Source organism: Zootoca vivipara, chromosome 12, assembly GCF_965207765.1.
Source record: "Zootoca vivipara chromosome 12, rZooViv2.hap1.1, whole genome shotgun sequence".
NCBI classification, from domain to species: domain Eukaryota; kingdom Metazoa; phylum Chordata; class Lepidosauria; order Squamata; family Lacertidae; genus Zootoca; species Zootoca vivipara.
In genome coordinates, this window is record NC_142595.1 from 20,130,344 (window position 1) to 20,147,763 (window position 17,420).

Genomic DNA, 17,420 nt, shown 5'->3' on the forward strand with positions numbered 1-17,420 from the left:
GTTCCACTACCACCACCACCACCAATCGAAAACAATGAATATGGTTTTGAGCAGTCCACTGCAGTCTACTTTAATAATAAAAATAATAATGGAAGAAGCCCGTTCAGCTGGTTGGCTATAGACATTCCATTTATTTTGTAGATATATCACAGGTCTTTAAAGCCATTTAAGCAATTAATGGAACAGAATATCATTTTATCTTTGAAATCTACTACCTGAGCTAACTGTATTTGTCTAACGTACTCCATCCAGTCCACAAACCAGAACATAGTACTACAACCCCAAACTCAAGCATTTAGAGCTATAAAGTCCCATTGATATAACTCCAGGTACTCCAGTTTAAATGGGTTGATGACTGGGAAGTTTGGAGGTCTATTTGGTGACCGCTACCTCATAGCTGTAATCTTGTTGAAGTCCCTGTTGTTCTTAGTAAATTCCCCTTTAGAAATATTGAGGATTGGGGGAAACTCTGTTCCTTTTGCTTAAGTCTTTTCCGAGCATAAATGCATCTCCGTTTGGTATCTAATTTTCAATAATAATAATAATAATTTAATTATTGGTATATACTTCCTTTAAGGAAATAGTATCCCCAAACCAGGCAAAATGATTGTTTCCCTCCGATATAGAATCATCCAAATGGACCTGGTATTTAGCCTCCCGCAAGAGAATGCGAGGAGTTGCCCTGCATGGCAGTGCATATTTTTTAAAGAGGAGAAGGAGAAGAAATGAAAATTAATGCACCCCTGGGTAAAACTCCAGTAGTTGAGAAGGCAAATGACTTTTGCAGGTCTTCTTGTGTGGTTTACTTCGCTGGGGAATCCCTCAAAGCCCTGGGTTCTACTTCAGGGTAACTCTCCTGAAGTCATTTTGGTATGAATTTATATACTCCAGAAAATTATATACTCGGCTGCTGACATGCCTCATAATTATTTATAGGAGGTGCCTGAGGATTTTCCAATAATATATTTATTACAGGTAAAACATGGACAATTTATCTTGCAAAACACTGAACAGGTGTTTCCTTTCAATTAATGTTCAGTAAATTTCATCGCTATTTAATTTTTTTAACCCCTTCCCCAAGAACAGCTAAAAAATGTCTGTTTATCCATTGCTTGTCTAAACCGCCCCATCAGTCAACAAGCTGGCCTTTCCACAATGCCTTTAAATAATCTCTCTCACATTTTTTTCTTTCGCTCTAAAATCTAGATAGCGCCCCCCCCCAAACAGAATGATTTTTTTTTAAAAAAAAAACACCCAGTAATTTCTGGAATACCATAAAACAGGACGCATGCTTGATTTCCAGTTTTAATTACACTGGGGGGCTTTTTCATCCCGGAAGGGGGTGGGCGTCTCTAAGTCTTGAATACATATATATGAAATTAGGAAAATTAAACAAGAGGTTGATTTAAGGAATTATTTTTGTGTTGTGATTCCCCCCTCCCCAATATTGCTCTAGAGATTCAAAGTAATGACACCAAAGTGATGCAGCGATACAGGAAAAGCCTATAGTTGTAAGTAAAATCAAGTTGAATTCGGATCTCATTGAAGGCCATAATAATTCTGCAGCTGACCACACAACTTACCCCAAATGCCACCACGATTCATTTTGCATACTATGGCTACCAAATAGTGGGAGAACGATCCAGACAACGTTAAACACACTTGAAGGTTCCACCCGTTTCAATGGGAGTGTGAGGCACTAGTTTAACTCTCCGACTGAAACGTTTTAAGTTTGACTTGGGGTGCTTAAGGCTGCAGACTCTCTTGGAGGTAAATCCCATGGAACTTGCTACTACTTACTGCTGAATAAACATGCATAGCATCCGGCTATAACATTTCTTTATTTCTTTCGTCCCAGAGGAAAGAGAATCTCGAGGTAGATGGGATGGAGGCAGTGATCTAGATATTGGTTTCAGGTGTTTGTTTGTTTTTTAAACCTTCAAGCGCAAAAGAACTTTAGTCTGCCTAATCCTCTATCTATGCCCCTGAATCCATGTGCCACCCACAAAATCAACTGACTATATTTTCTGTTTCCTTTTTGACTCCCTGCCTCTATCACAACACTAAACATATTTTACTCTGAAGTAGGTTTCCTTGGTCTCAAAGGAACTTACTTCCAAATAAGTACTCTTAATATTGCATTCTCTTTATCTTTCTCTCTCTGGCTTCTTTTAATTATTTTTAAAAACCTGTACCAGTCTCTCTAACTGTCTTTCCTTCAATCTCTTCCTATTCATTTTTGCCTCTCGTCACGATCCTTCACCCATCTCAGATCTGTTCTGCTACCTACCAGCATAGCACCTTGGTGTGCAACACAGAGACACACATCATCTCCATCCTTTTGAGAAAATTACTTGAGGAAAATTACAACCTTCTTTTGGACGTGACGTTGTTGCTGATCTTGGGCTAATTTTCTTCATGGCCCAGAATTATGATCTAGAAGGATGAGTGGTTTTCTCAAGGAGAGCAACCGCTTAATCGAAGCCCTTCTGTCCTCGCAGAATGTACCTTTCTCCTGCACCAGTATTGAACAATTATTCCGTGCTGCATTTTGGACCAAGGGTGTTGGACAACCCTTGGTGTGAGAGCTCGGGGTCCTTTTCACCCTCTCTGTCTCTCTCTAGTGCCGGAAAGGTTATGGAGCTGTGTCCAGTTTAAACCTCTGTCAAACACTTCCTGCTCTGCTAGAAGGGAAACTGAACCCACCGCGTTGTAAAAGACGAATTTACGATAGGGCATTGTGTGAGATCCTTGACAGAGACAGACAGCTCGATCTGCAAGACTGTTAAGCCGAAGCTCATTGGGATATTTTAGTCGTTTCAGGCCTATTGGGCACGCCCTACGGCCTTAAATCTACTTACTTGGAAGTAAATCCCACTGAGATAAGTGGACATAAACTCTCACATGAATATACTTAGGGTCTTGGGTTGTCAGCCTACACGCCACAGCGGTTGGCTTGGACATAACTGCTCCGGAGCAAATGCGCTGTGAGATGATGTAGTGGGATCATTGATTGAAACATACAAGGCTTCGGCTTAACTGGATTGGATCTGGAGCATCAAAAAGGTTGAGAAGGAAGAGGGGATGGAGGGAGACGTGCGCTGATATGTTCAAGACACCCCTTGGGCTCCCCCCCCTAAACACCCTCCTTTTCCACAGGCAGTAAATTCAAGGCTATAAAAATCAGAGAAAGCTAATGTAAGTTTTATTCAACTATTTAACCGTCTCAAGTCTAACGCCTTCTGTAAGGAAACAAAGAGGATCACTACCGGATTGGACATTTTACAAGGGTAGTAAAATTAAAGTGCGTGTATATGGCGGGGAGGGAAGGGGGCGAGAGAGAGGAGTGTGTTGATTTCAGCGATGCAACTCAGCCTCCCCCCCCCCAACCTCCATTGCTTTCAAAACAAACCGGGCTATCGCGGTAAAAACCTTGCAGATCATCGATCTGTTTATCTGAATCTTGAAATGCACTCATATAGACGAACAAAACATTTAAACCTAGAGCTTGTCTTTCTGTATATGTGTCTATATACATGCATACCATATATATGGAGAGAGAGAAAGAGAGAGAGAGATCTGCCTATACACATATGCATATGTGGCGAGACTTGGTTTTTTTAAAAAATTATAAGCTTATCATATGGTTTGGCCTTCACTTACAGGCGATAGATTTCACTCAGGCATGCATATTGCACATGCAGATACACACACACACACACCCCGAGGCATATATAATACACATGCGACAGTGTTTAATATATAATGCACACAGACATTACTCTATACACACCCTTGACAGTTACGTTTAACCAGGGAAAGGAAGGCAACAAGATCAGGAAGTCATCCGATACAAAAAAGGGGGGGAATAGTCTACTAATATTTTTACTTCCAATCCACAATCCACCCATAACGATCATCGCCATCTCCCGTACATACATTTCAAAGCCCTCCATTGTAACCCTTGCGAAAGGTATCACCCCCCCTTTAGAAAACTTTAGAGGAAAGCCAGCGCAATTTATATTGCCTTCCCCCCCCATCAGCTGAACAACACGGGCACCTCGAAGGAGAGTGAGCGGAGTCTAGAATTACACAGTTTATAGATGTGGGGGGTGGGGGACGCGCCGGGGGGGGGGCGGTGCATGGAAAGAGAGAATTTCCCCCAGAAGAGTATTAGTGAAGGCAAAGAGAGGGCAAAACACAGCATTTTTCTTTCATGATTCAGAAGGGGATTTAAAAAAAGAAGGGGGGGAAGGAGAGAGGAGGGGGGACCTATTAACCCCCCACCCCCACGCCACCTCCTCCCCTCCCCACCCCACCCGCGTTTGCACTGTACGTTTCGCGCTTTCTGAACTCCCGACGTTTTGCAACATTGCATCAACATAACACAATCCATCCTTGATATGGAATGCAGAGGGCGGTTTGACAGCCCAGCGCAACCCCCTCCGCTAGGATTGATTTACGCCTGCCCTGACGCTTTATCAGCCTCACGAAAAAAGTTTGACCAATCATTTTGCTGGAAGCTCCCAACCCGGCAGTCCCGACTGTACTTTTTCTTGGCTAGGAAGTTGATGCTGGAGGAGAAAAGGGGGTTAAAGGCAGAGTGTCGCCTGTGGTTTCTTTCTTTTTCTTTTCCCCCCTTCTTCTTCTTCTTTTTTTTACAGCTTCCCCTCTATATACCCTAATACCTCTAGAGCCTGCTTAACTACAGATCTACTCCTCTCTCTTTTTTTTTTATTATTGCTTGCTTGTTTTGCTTGCTTTTTCCCCTTCACTGAACCGTGGGGCTCGTATGATGTCCAAGAATGTCCATTTCTGGAACTCTTAGCAATTATTATGTCGACTCCATTATAAGTCATGACAGCGAAGACTCTCCCGCCGCCAAATTCTCTTCCGGGCAGTATTCAAACTCCAGACAAACTAGCCACAGTGAACACCTCGAGTTCCCCTCCTGTAGTTTCCAGCCCAAATCATCCGTTTTCAGCGCTTCCTGGACGCCACTGACGCCACACACGGCTGCTACCCTTCCTTCGGTCTACCATCCTTACATCCAGCATCAAAACATCCCTACCTCCGAGAGCAGGTATCTACGGAGCTGGCTGGACCCCGTGCCCCGAGCAGAGAGCATAGCAGCCGGGCAGGGACCAGTTAAAACAGAGCCGCTGCTGGGACACCCCGGGGAGATCCGTAAACAGGGGACACAGGAGTACCATTTAGAAACTTCTGCTGGAAGGGAAGGGATCGCTTCCAATCAAAGGCCCAGCTTCGAGGACAATAAAGTTTGCGAAGGAAGCGAGGACAAAAGCAGGCCAGATCAAAGTAAGTTATAAAAAGTGAGGAAGTGAACAGCATAAAAACCTAAGAGGGGGTGTCATAAAACGGCACAATGGGCGAGGGAAGCTTAAAAAAAAACAGGTCTTAAAAGAGAAATCTCTCCCTTCCCCCAGCCCTACTACGCCACCACCACCCCCAAATAAAATCCCACTAGCGCTGTTCTAGCATTGGAGGGAGGTGGGGGTAGGGGTGTCAAAGATTCATTTGCTGCTTATTGCGATATGTATTTATTTTTAAGTCCACGGAATATCATGCAAAAGGGGGGGATGAGTTTCGATCTTCCTCTCCCAGTGGTTTTAAGAAGGGCAAGTGAAAATATTTGTCTTCACTATATAGGAAAATGAGCAGCGGGGGAAAGTGAACCGGGAAAGATCGGCGTGTGTGTGTGTGTGTCCGTCCGTCTGCCTGTCTGTCTCTGCGGTTCTTATCCATAAGTTATACTCGAAGCAGGGCCATTAAAATGAATGGACGCCCGTCGTTCATGTCCATTATTTCCAATGGATCTACTCTGAGTAGGGCTATCGTGGATCTGTGGATGCGGGAGGGGGGCGAGACCTGGGGAAATATACTTGTTTTGTTTTTTAAAGGGGCCGAAAGAAGTTCACGTGGAGGAGTAAGGAGGGGGCTATGTTACTCTGTGCCCTTGTTTACCTTGAAAGACCCCCGGTTCCCCCCCCCGCCACTCTTTCTTCTGTCACTCTCTCTCTCTCTCCCTGATTGTTGATTGTTGTTTGTTTATGAAATGCACCCGACATGCGTATGAATATTTCAGAGCCCAAAGCCGCCGCCCTCTCCCCCCCTTCAACAAAACAGTAAAATGGGGAACGAGCTTAATTGGGTCTTTTATTTCCTAAAGGGGAACAGACTGGCAAACTCTTAAACTTAATCGTGTGCTTCATTTTGCAACCTGGTGGTGGGTGGTGGCTATTATCTCCCTTTCCTGCTCCACCACCCCACCCCTACGCGGAAAAAAAAATATATATAGCGAAAAGGGTTTGGCGAGGGATGGAGGTACAATAAAATATAATAGGAATCATCTTTGCCTCTTACGTATTCTTCAAGGTAAAGAAACAGGATGCTCTGAAGGCTGTCGCCACCGCCTTTCCCCCTGTGTGAGACGTTTCAAATAGCCGAATAGCTCGATTCAGTATGTTGGTTGGTGGAGAAAGTATGACTTAGATGGTTTAAAATCTCAGTGCAAGTCATTCATCCGAGGCGATGGCTTCCTGGGATTTTTGCGGGGGGCGGGGGGTGGTGAATGCAATCTATCGATTTGTCACTATCTTTTCTCAACTGATTTTTTATTTTTAATGCTTTATTATTATTATTATGTTTAAAATGTAAGTTCCCAGTCCGGAACTACAGGCGGAGTAGGGGCTGAAACAGCGAGAATTTTGAACGGGCATTTGGCTGTTGGTGCAGTTCTGTATGTGTTCGTAGCATTTCACCCAGCCTTGCACGGTGGGAGGGGGGCGAATAAGGGATTTTTTTGTCTACTGTATTTGTTGGGACGCTGGCAGGATATCTGGATCAGCGGCTGAAGAGAACGGTAGAGAAGAAGTAGAAGGGTGCTTTTAAAAAAAGCTTATGTGCCCCCCTTTACCCTCCTCCCCACCCCCATCTTTCTCCCCAGCCCCGGGACTGAAGATAGATAAAAATCTTACCCAAGAACCCTGCTCGATTCCAGAGGCCCAGGCTGCCCAAGGGCGTCCTGTGCAATCTAGCTTAGAAGGTATGTTTGGTCTGATATGGAAAGAATGCTATAAAAAGAAGATGATGATGGAGGGAAGAAAGAAGGAGAAAAAGTCCGTGGCAGAAGCAGAAGTTAATGTCTGACACTTGCCATGCCCTTCTTTCCCATTCGGAAAGCATTGCGCTTTTGAGAATCCACACTCTTCGAGAAGGTCTAATTTGTATATATATAAATGTGTGCCATTTTGGGTTGTGTGTGGGGTGGTGGGAGAGTAGCGTGCCAAGCGAACATTTCTCTCTTCTTTTGATTTTGTTTTGTTTTGTTTGTTTGTTTCCTGTTTGGGGAATAGTGTGAAATGAAAGATAAACTTGTTTTCCTGTGGCAGACGTCATGTTTCCTTGAAATGCCAAGAAATCACGCACATACACACACACCACTAAAAGAAGGGCCATTGGTGGAGATTTCATCCAAATGCCATTAAAAGATAGGTAGCTGTATTAATTATTAACAGCATGCCTCTTTAATATTTAATTCTGCCTATTAGAGCCAGTCACTTCTGCTGTGGAATCGGCTGCTCGGATTTGTAAGACGGGGGGGAGCAAAGCCTGGTTTAAAAAACAACTCCGAATGCATTTCATTTTGTAACTTGCACCTCCTGCGCCACTTAAAACGATCCCAAAGTCAGACAGAAGTTTGGCTTTGGACTATAAAACTCTCCGTTTGATTATCAACAAGAGTTTCAGTACTGACCAGCCGGCGCAGCTCAAATGTATTCTAGGTTTCTTTTGTCAAATATTCCGTCACAACGAGGCTTCTTTAATCTTGAATAGACCTATTACAATATGAATATACCCCCCTCTCTGTGCCTATCTCCTTACGCAGAAATGGATTCTATCCACACTCTTGTTTCTGCCGTGACTCGTGCAGAGTGGGATCCTAACCCTCATGAAGTAGTTTCTTGAATTACTATTCTAAATAAATAAACCCCCCAAACACTGGGAGCAATGCATAGTCCGCTGGGCAGGTCCTGCTATGTGTCTTGCGCAGGATAGCTTCCTGGTGAATTGTGGCCTGTGTTCATTGTCACCCTGTGCTTCTCCAGAGTCTTTTGCGGTGCCTAGGAGGACCTTGATGTAAACACGTCTTTCCGGACAACACATACAGGCAACAACAAGCAATTGGTTTCGCCGTTGGCAGGGTAGCTAGGGTGTCACAGGTCTTCTTCTTTTTTTAAAAGAAGTAAATTATAAGAAAGCAGAAGAAGAGGAGGGAGTGCTAAATTATGCATTGTTTTATATGAATCAATTTGCATATATGACACTAGAAAGGCAGGTTGCTAGAAAGGCAATCTGCGCGCCACGATTCTCCAAAGATGCGCAGGAAATAAAGAATACTGTAGAATACTATTACATCTTCCCATAGTGTTCATCTGACAATAGACCCTTCCTTCCTTCCTTCCTTCCATCCATCCATAATCTCCCATCTATCTATATATAGAGAAACAGATGGACTCGTGTGTGTGTGTGTGTGTGTGTGTGTGTGTGTGTGTGTGTGTGTGTGTGTAAATATATTTCATCCTTCCTTCCTTTCCATTCAAGCAATAGCTGCATCACTTGCTATACTCTCTAACCACCTTCCAGTGTCAGAAAAAGGTTCCGTTAACTTTCCCTTTTTAGTATCAGTTTCTGCCTCAGACATATATCTAACCTTGCACATAAATGTTCAAATATTAGTAGGCATTGTTTCTACAACTGTTGGCTTGTTGCTTTTCAAAGGTGGCTTTCAGCTGTAACCTGTAATGTACTTGATGGGTGCCCCTCTTTACGTGGGTGCTCATCTTCTCCCAGTTCAAAAGTTGACCAAGAGTCCCTTCTTCTGAGGAGGCAGTGGGGGTGGGGTGGGGTTGTGTGTCTCTGTGGATTCCAGTGGCGCTTGTCTGACGGGGTCTCCTCGCTGTTTTTCTCTTTTCAGGTAACCCTGCGGCCAACTGGTTGCACGCTCGCTCTTCCCGGAAGAAACGATGCCCCTACACGAAGTACCAGACCTTGGAACTGGAGAAGGAGTTTCTGTTCAATATGTACCTCACCAGGGACCGTAGACACGAAGTGGCCAGGCTCCTCAACCTGAGCGAGAGACAAGTCAAAATCTGGTTTCAGAACCGAAGGATGAAGATGAAGAAAATGAACAAGGAGCAAGGGAAAGAATGATGCTTTCCTTCTCCCTTTCCACACCCCTCCCTCTTCTCACCCCAAATGTTGGCCCCGTCTCGAAACTTATATGCTGTATATTTATGGGCACCGACTTCCCAGCAGTGCTTCAGATAGCAAGGAAACCACGCCAAACCCGAACAGACCACCGTGGTTTGCATGCAAAGGGTGCCCATAATAGGAATGCACCTGTTTTCATTCCGTTGAGTCTTTCTCACTGTTAAAGATTATTGACGAGGTAACGCCAATTTGGGGCACATTGTTTGTTTGTTTGTTTGTTTGTTTGTTTTCCCTTTGGGTGCATGTGTTCCTTCTACCGAGTTAACTGAGAGGGTCCCATCTATGCACATAAGTCGTTATTTTGGATAGTCCTTATAGATCCCCTCAACTGGTCCCTCCAGTCTACATCGGACAAGTGCTCTGTTCCAAACACAAGGTACCTTCCAACCTGGGGTTCCTCTGGGCAAATTGTTTAGAAATGAACGGTGGAGTTCCACGGCAACAGTGGAGAGTCCTAGGACCGGGGGAATTGTGCCTCAACACCTTCCCCCATCTTATATTCCTTTTCCTATGGAGGGGATATGGCCACATCGCTCTCCACGGAGCAAAAAGCGAGCCCTTATCAAGTGAAAGGAACCAGTTAAACTCATCAACTTTTCGAGGACTTCTTCACCTCCATTTATTGAGGGTCAGAAGAAGTCCCATTGCGCAGGGAATCCGCACCCCACCCTTCCTTCACATATATTCAAATGGGGCAGGATATAGGTTTATTACTGAGACATGGATGCCATTTTCACAAATGAAGCCCACCGCCTAATCAAGAGTGCAAGGGAACCATCCCAAGGCCAAACAGGGCGCAGGGCTGCTTTTGCGAGGCCTCCCCTTCCTTGCAATGGGCTTGCGCAGGAGAACTTCCCCACAGCCACCACGAAGTTTGGTTTAAACTTTTAAAGAGACAAGCCATGTTGAGTTTGGGGAAGGGGCGCACCCTAGCTTTGCAAAAGTGAAGGAAGAGAAGGCTGTTCCCACCAGTGCTCGATTCTTTATCTTTTGCAGTGAAAATGAATTTCCGTGAAACCGTTCAAGGGCCAAGTGTGGGGTGGGGGGTTCCTGGGTCTTCCTTTTGCCCCACTCGCCCATCCACCCTCTCTTTCTCCTTCACCCAGACTTCTGCTGAGAAGTTTTAATACTTGAATGTTTCAAGGGATGTTTTCCCTTATACCCCATTGCTCCTGGAAGACATGTATAAATCCATCATCCATGTTCAACATGAAAAAGAACTTTTGAGTGGCATCAAAAGGTCGCTATGGCATTTGGGGTGGGAACTGCCCCACAGATAGACATCCTCACTGTTTACAAAAAGGGGACGAAGAAAGAATTCCCATTTCATACTCGGAAAAGGGGGGGGTGATCATATCTGCAATCTCTGCTGGGGTCCTACCCCACTCCCTTTGAAATCGCCCCTCATGGGGTTCTGTTTCCCCATGTGTTTAAAATAGTTTTATCCCCACCCGACTCCTGTCCATCTTTGATAGGACTTGGGAAGGGGAAGTAGATAGGTGAGTAACTTTAGTACAAGGTGGTTTTACAGCGCGTACGCATTTTCGTTCTTTTGTTTGTTTTCATAGAGGGGGGGATGTGTTCGTGGTTGTGCTTTTGTGAACGTTCCGCTTGTTTTCTGTGGCTTTTAGGAATATAAAAATGGGGTCTGTACCTGTTAGTTCCAGAGCTGGCGAAAAATATACATATAGAAACACGCCCCCCTTCAAGCCTTCGTAGAACCCCCACCCACCCTCTTCTGATTTACCACTTCTAGAAAGGACACCATTATTTGGTGGAAAAGTTTTCCTAGAAAAACAAAGAGGATGGGAAATTGAGTGGGGAGAGAGAGAAGAAATTAATGTCTGTCTTTCGGAATCTTTCGATACAAAACAGTCCCAGCAGAGAAATCTAATTTCATAGAATATTATATAGGACTTTTATACCATTTTTGCCTGCTGATAGGCGGTTGTGCTTTAGAGATTTGATAGGCATATTTTGATCTTTCGACATAGCGTGGCCTGGTTTGTAGGCTTTTCCTGAGGCGGGAAGGAAAGAATCCTTTTAGGGTTTTTAGTTCAGCGTCAAAGAAAATAAAATCTGCAGTTTTAAAAATAAGAGGGTTTTTTGGGGGGGGGGGAGTTTCCTATCACTTTCTCTTAGAATCCTCCCGCCCTATATAAGTTATTGGAGGGTAGGGAGCTTTCAGGAGTGATCTTCGACGAGGCAAACTATAAGCGAATTCCTTTTTATAAAGGTTAAACTTTAGAGGGTCCCAGTGGCTTAAATTAGTCAAACTTCACTTTGTCTTATAAAACCAGTTCCCTAATGGAATTTCCAAGGAAGCGTCCTGATTCCGCCCCCCTCCTACTAAGTATAAAATCGGAGGTGTTGTTTTGTTTTGTTTTAGATAGTATTCTCATCATTGGAGTGTATTTTGAGCCAGCTGGGGTTGGGTAGAATTCTGCGGTTTTGTCTGTTTCGGTTTTTTAACTCGCTGGTGCACTAAGTGAATCTGAAACCCGACAGGACGCAGAGAGCATCTTTCAAAATCGCCCTGAACCCCCTTTCAACGCTAACATTCACATTTTGTAAAGAAAGCCTTCTCTATTAGCATATTCACTCATTTTAGCCATAGGCTCATTTCTAGACCTTATTAGTGAAGAAAAGAGAAGTTTTTTAAAACCGCATTTTTGCTAAAGCATGGATTAATAAACAGAAGTAAATTTAAAAAAATAAAATAAAACTAGTGGATTTCGTTAGAGGAAACTGTTCTTAAGAGTGAGAGAAAATGTTTGGAAAAACCTTCTGTTGTTTCTTCTGTTCCATCGGTTCAAAATGTATTTTCCACGGCTGTTTAATGCCTCAAAATAAAAACCGATTTTAGGGAAGGGAGACCCCCCTACCTGTATCTAATTGTGTTATACTGCTTCTTCTAGAACTTCAGAATATTTGCAACTGTGTTTGTTTGTTTGTTTTCTTTACTGTCTATTAAGGGTGTGTTATAAAGATAGCTTTGTATTGTTTTGTTTTCGTTTGGTCAGTGGCTCCCCTTTTTTTACGTCACTAAGAAAAGCTGATAATGATTCAATTTCGGCGCCTTTTTGTTTTCTTCCCGTGTGAAATCGGTTGCATCTATAAACCCATTCAGCAAAACAGAAATAAAGCGGTTCTCCGACTTTCCATTTGTGGCGAAAAGAGTCGTTATTATTACTTTTTAAAGCCAATAAAAAGAATGGACGGACGGATGAATGGATGAATGAATGGATGGGTGAATGAGGGAAAGGGGGGAAGTATGTGAGTGAGTTAATATTATGTTTACACATTGCAATTTGAGAGGCTTCTACATGCAATCCAATGATGGTGAGGCGAAGGTTCTTTTTCAGGGCTGGGAAGAAGTAGATCCAGGATCCCCCAACTTACATTGGAGTTAAAAAGAAATAGAAAAGAAAATAAGAAATATAATGAAGCTCCGATAAACATATCTTGCCTTACAACTCATTCGCACGGCCAATAAGCTTTCATGTAATGATCCTTCCCCAAAGTGAGTTGTCCGACATATTTCAATTAGAACCATTACCAACTGGGAAAGGGATATCCATGTGCTGTTTTTAATAGTGCTTTTCAATTTCCCACGACCAAAAAAATCCAAATAATGAGGCCAGAAAGCAAACCAACCACTATTTTCTTATAACACATACCTTGAAATGTAAAGTTGGCGATGTCAAAAATAAAAATAAACTCTCTGTTTTGATCATGGTGATGATTTCTTATCTTATTTTTGAAAAAGTAATTAAAAAAATCTTTTCAAGCTCTGGAAAGAGAAGGGGGAAATGATCGCTGGATCTAAGTGGAATAGAAGTGGGAGAGGGGCTTGTCATAAAAGAGAGAGCGAGAGAAGAAAAGTCTGCGCGGTAGGGCTGCAATAAAAGAATATGACCGCCATAAAACTTTATAGGGTATAAATTTCTGAAGGTTAAGGAACTAAGCAACTGTAAAGCAAACAAGAGTAGAAAACTTTCAGAAGCTCCTAAATTACTAGAATGTCTTGAGAGAGAGGAGGTGAGGGGGATGGAAGAAGTAGACAGACATTTGTTTACCCAGAAATTGGGGACACTTTAAAATAAAAAAATATGAATCATTTTAGGAAGAGAGAGAGGGAGAGGAAGGAAGGAAGGAAGGAAGGAAGGAAGGAAGGAAGGAAGGAAGGAAGGAAGAAAGGAAGGAAGGAAAGTCTACATAATTTATCCCCCTCTTGTGAATTCCGTGAAAATCCAGCGTTCTGGATCGCTTCGCCCTTTGTGTGGCGCTTCTTATCACTTCCAAGCTGCCAGCATCCTGGGTCATAAACTCACAACAAACACACACCATCTCACACACACACATATACACACACACACACACACACACACACACACACACACACACACCAAAGTTCTGGCGAGACGTCTGGGTTTAGAAAGCCTTTCTCCCATTCTTTTTAATCTATTTACAACCCGAGCTTTCCCCCATCCAGAGCAGAATACTTCAATTGTTTAGTCTCGGGTTTTGAAACAATGGTGGATTTTTTCCCCTTCCCAAAAGCGAAATCCCAGCCCCTGTCTTTTATTGCTCTGAAAATGACCGGCTGGGAAGTAGCTATACAGCAAAGCTTGAGGTAGGGATGGGTGGGGTGGAGTTCTTCTTCCCAATCACAAATATACACGGGATCTTACGATTTTAGAAATGATTTATCGTGTGCAACAAGACTTTAAAACGCACACAAAGGGGTAGAGACAGAAAAAGAAAAAAGAGATCCATAAAAGCGCGTGCGCGCACACACCAAATCTTCACCTCCCACCTTCCCTTATAATTGGCTTGTACGTTTCTAAAAGCGCCTTACTTGGAATGGTCGTTAGATGGCGCTGTTACTCCACTTTTAGAAATCACCGAGCAGCAGCTTATTGGATTTCTTTCCCCTCTCGAGTCCGCAACACCTTGATTTCATTAGGAACAATAAACGGAATTGCTGCTCAAAACCTTTGTGAATAAATCCTCCAGCATAAAATATAGGGTTAATTATGGCGATTTTGAGGTTTCGGTTCTTATATGTTCAGTCCATTGGAAGAGAGACATCCACAAAGATTTTAAAAGCTTGCAGCACGAATGCAGCAGGAAGTTCTCCTGCGCAAGCCCCTTTGCAATGAAGAGGAACTGGTAAACTACGGAACAGCTCCAGCACAGTTCCCATTCATGTCCATTTCACGCCGTATGTGTGCGCTGGGTGACCGGAGCCTGGTCTGAAGAGGCTATGTGAGTGTGTGGTCAAGGAAGCAAGCAAACAAACAAACGCTTAAGAGCACAGGAATATAACCTTAGAGGGTGGTGTTTTGCTCCTCCACTGTTTTAGGGCCGTTAAAAGGTTATGGTGCTTATATTACAGTTTCCAAAACAAAACAAAAAATGCATTTTGCAATAAATAAAGCAGATGGATCGCAAATTTTGGGAGAGGGCAGGAAATGCCCATTCATTCCACAAGGACCCCATTATACTTTGATGGGAATCTCTGTAGTACATTATATGACGGAGACAATTCAGACAATTGCAAGTATCCCCCAAAACCTTATAGGCTTATTCAATCACTTGTTTTCTTAATGCGCTCACCCAGACATTTCGTGAACCCTGACCACACATATTCCTATGTATGTATGTATGTATGTATGTGTATGTGTATGTGTGTGTTTGTAAATATATAAATAAGAAGAGGTGTGTGCTTAAAATGAACCGAAAACAGAGGTGAATTTACCTTTTCACGTGACCCTTTATAAATATTTTCTTGGTCTAAGAGTATGAACACCATCAAATTATTGGCTTAAAAAAACCAAAACACTTTCAGATCTGTTTCGCTGCCCCCACTCCCCAAAAGCCTCAAATGAAAATGCAAGTGGGTATTATTGGATATAAAACACGAAATAACATGACCAGAAAACGGAATATTAGGAACGGAACCATTTTAATAAAGGCTTTCTAACGAAGGTTTACAGGTTTTGTAGACGTATTTTGATGAAAAATGCAGCAGATTGGTTACATTCGATACACAGTTTTGTTAACGGGCTCAGAGCCTACTTTTACAACAGTACAAATCCAAAAGGTGTTGGGGAGAACAAGAAAATGAAATGCCACCCCTCCCTTGCAAATCACCCATTCCACCCCAAAGGCGAAATCCAGCAAATCCTCGCTGTATAAAAGCTGCGATCCTTTAGCCATAAGTAGTTTGTGCAAATTAATAGGAAGCCTCTTTCAAAAACAAACAACAACAACTCATGGAGCTATAAAGTAATGAGAAGTTACAGTTTACGAAGTGATGTATTTTGGGGGAAGGTTTGCTAATAAATCTTCCCTCCGCTGGGTATTTGTAAATTATGTTCCCACTTTCTCTTGTGGTTTTCTCCCCCACCATAATAAAAATATTTTCCTTTCATCAGAGGTCTTTCGTACAGTATGCCGGTGATATAATGCAAGCGACTGCTTCTAGATCCATTGGCGGCGCTTTGTTGGACATCATGCACTAAACTCTACTGCGCTTGGTAAATGCGTTAACTTCCAAGACAATTTAGCTCTCCACTCGCCAATCCCTCTCGTCTTGAATGCGTATGCGTATCTATGTGTGTGTGTTTCGTACACACACACACACACACACAGAGAGAGAGAGAGAGAGAGAGAGAGAGAGAGAGAGAGAGAGAGAGAGAGAACGCTAAAAAGCTAATAGACTTTTCACATGTTTGTAGTTATGCATTTCCAGGTTACTTGTCACACACGAGGATGCCACACTTGTCTATCACGAAGGAGGATAGTTTTTTGTTAAGACATACAGACACACTCATCTTCGGGCAATGGCGATGAGAGAAATCACCCTGCTCTTTCTGAAATCTTCTTAGAGACATGTTTGAAACTTTTGGGAAGCAATCTCCGCTCACTAGGGAACAATCCCCACTGGACACAGTGGGGTTTACTCCTGAGCAAGCATGCACAGGATTGTGCTCTAAAGCTGGAATCCCGTATGCGCTTACCTGAGAGGAAACCCCATTGCACTCAGTGGTGCTGACTTCTGAGTAGACTTGCCTAGAAACTCAAACGTTAAATCGTTTACAATAGTTGGAAGAGAAGGAAGATCCTGCTCTTATTTTGTTCTATTACCTCGTGAATTTATGGGTTGTTAAAATCAAACTTTCTTTAAAAACTCATTTGTTATGCTTAGTGGGTAGTAAAAGAGAATATAAAAAAATTAAAACCCTTTAAGAGAGAGCAAGAGAGAGCGAGAGAGAGAAAAGCTTACATTTAAGGCATCTCAAGCAGTTAACGCTCCAATTGCGTGGGATTATAGATTTGGATCAAATTCCTCTTTTACGAAATAAAGCAAAATAGATTTTACTTTAAATTAAATAAGCCTGGATAAGCTTTAAATGCCCTGTCTTTCTTTCTTTCTTTCTTTCTTTCTTTCTTTCTTTCTTTCTTTCTTTCTTTCTTTTTCTCCCTCAATTTAGATACAGGACCATAGTCGGAGTTACCTCTTTCGAATGCTACAGCTTTAAATATTGTTTTCAACATCAAACCTTTTAAAGTTTAAAGGGATTCTATTAGGTTTCGGGAATCTTTTGGGGGGGGTTTCTGGGGGCCTTTTTCAGTTTCAGAGCTGAGATGTCTGTTTTCGCCTTTGAGGTGTAAACAAAATAGGACTGCTGGGATGATGGCGTGGGTAGTGGGGCAAGAGAAGATAGGTTCAAATACCCCAAGAAGTGGGGTATCTCAGCTTAAATGTGTTGTAGAAATGAACTTCAAGTGGGGTGGCGGGAGGGGGGGAGAGGAGGAAGCTTATGGGGATGCTCCTATTTGGAGAGGCGGTGATTATTAGGACAGAGGTTTTTCGGAGGTGGGGGTCCGAGAGGAAGCTCAGATGTCTTATGATCTGAGGAAACGTCTTCATAATAGTTGCTGACTACGTTAAAGGGTTCCTAGAATTTACCCCCTGTGTGCTTATATAGAGAGAAATTGTCGAGTTAGCATGTTAAAAGCTGAAAGCAACTTTAACAAACGTCAGTATAAAATAGAAATAAAATAACCCCCCCATTCTCCACCCCCTTTTCAACCTCACCCCACACACCTCTCAA

General features: G+C 42.9%; 1 protein-coding gene and 1 long non-coding RNA gene across 5 annotated transcripts in view; one reads left to right on the forward strand and one right to left on the reverse strand.

Annotated features, from left to right (window-relative positions):
• HOXB9 (homeobox B9) overlaps positions 1-12,456 on the forward strand; it is a 39,861-nt gene extending 27,405 nt beyond the window's left edge. Inside the window, exons 1-3 of one of the 4 annotated variants that reach the window (XM_035135585.3) lie at positions 4,355-5,319; positions 6,968-7,066; positions 8,999-12,456. In XM_035135585.3, coding sequence (XP_034991476.1) covers positions 4,806-5,319; positions 6,968-7,066; positions 8,999-9,234 — 849 coding nt within the window. In that variant the 5' untranslated portion in view covers positions 4,355-4,805 and the 3' untranslated portion in view covers positions 9,235-12,456. Of the gene's footprint in view, positions 1-4,354; positions 5,320-6,967; positions 7,067-8,998 lie in introns of those variants that run through there. The other 3 variants (XM_035135584.3, XM_035135587.3, XM_035135586.3) reach the window with 3 other exon arrangements.
• The window catches only part of LOC148683814 (uncharacterized), a 410,944-nt gene that overhangs the window by 205,156 nt on the left and 188,368 nt on the right, over positions 1-17,420 (reverse strand). The gene's annotated exons all lie outside the window — the stretch shown is intronic.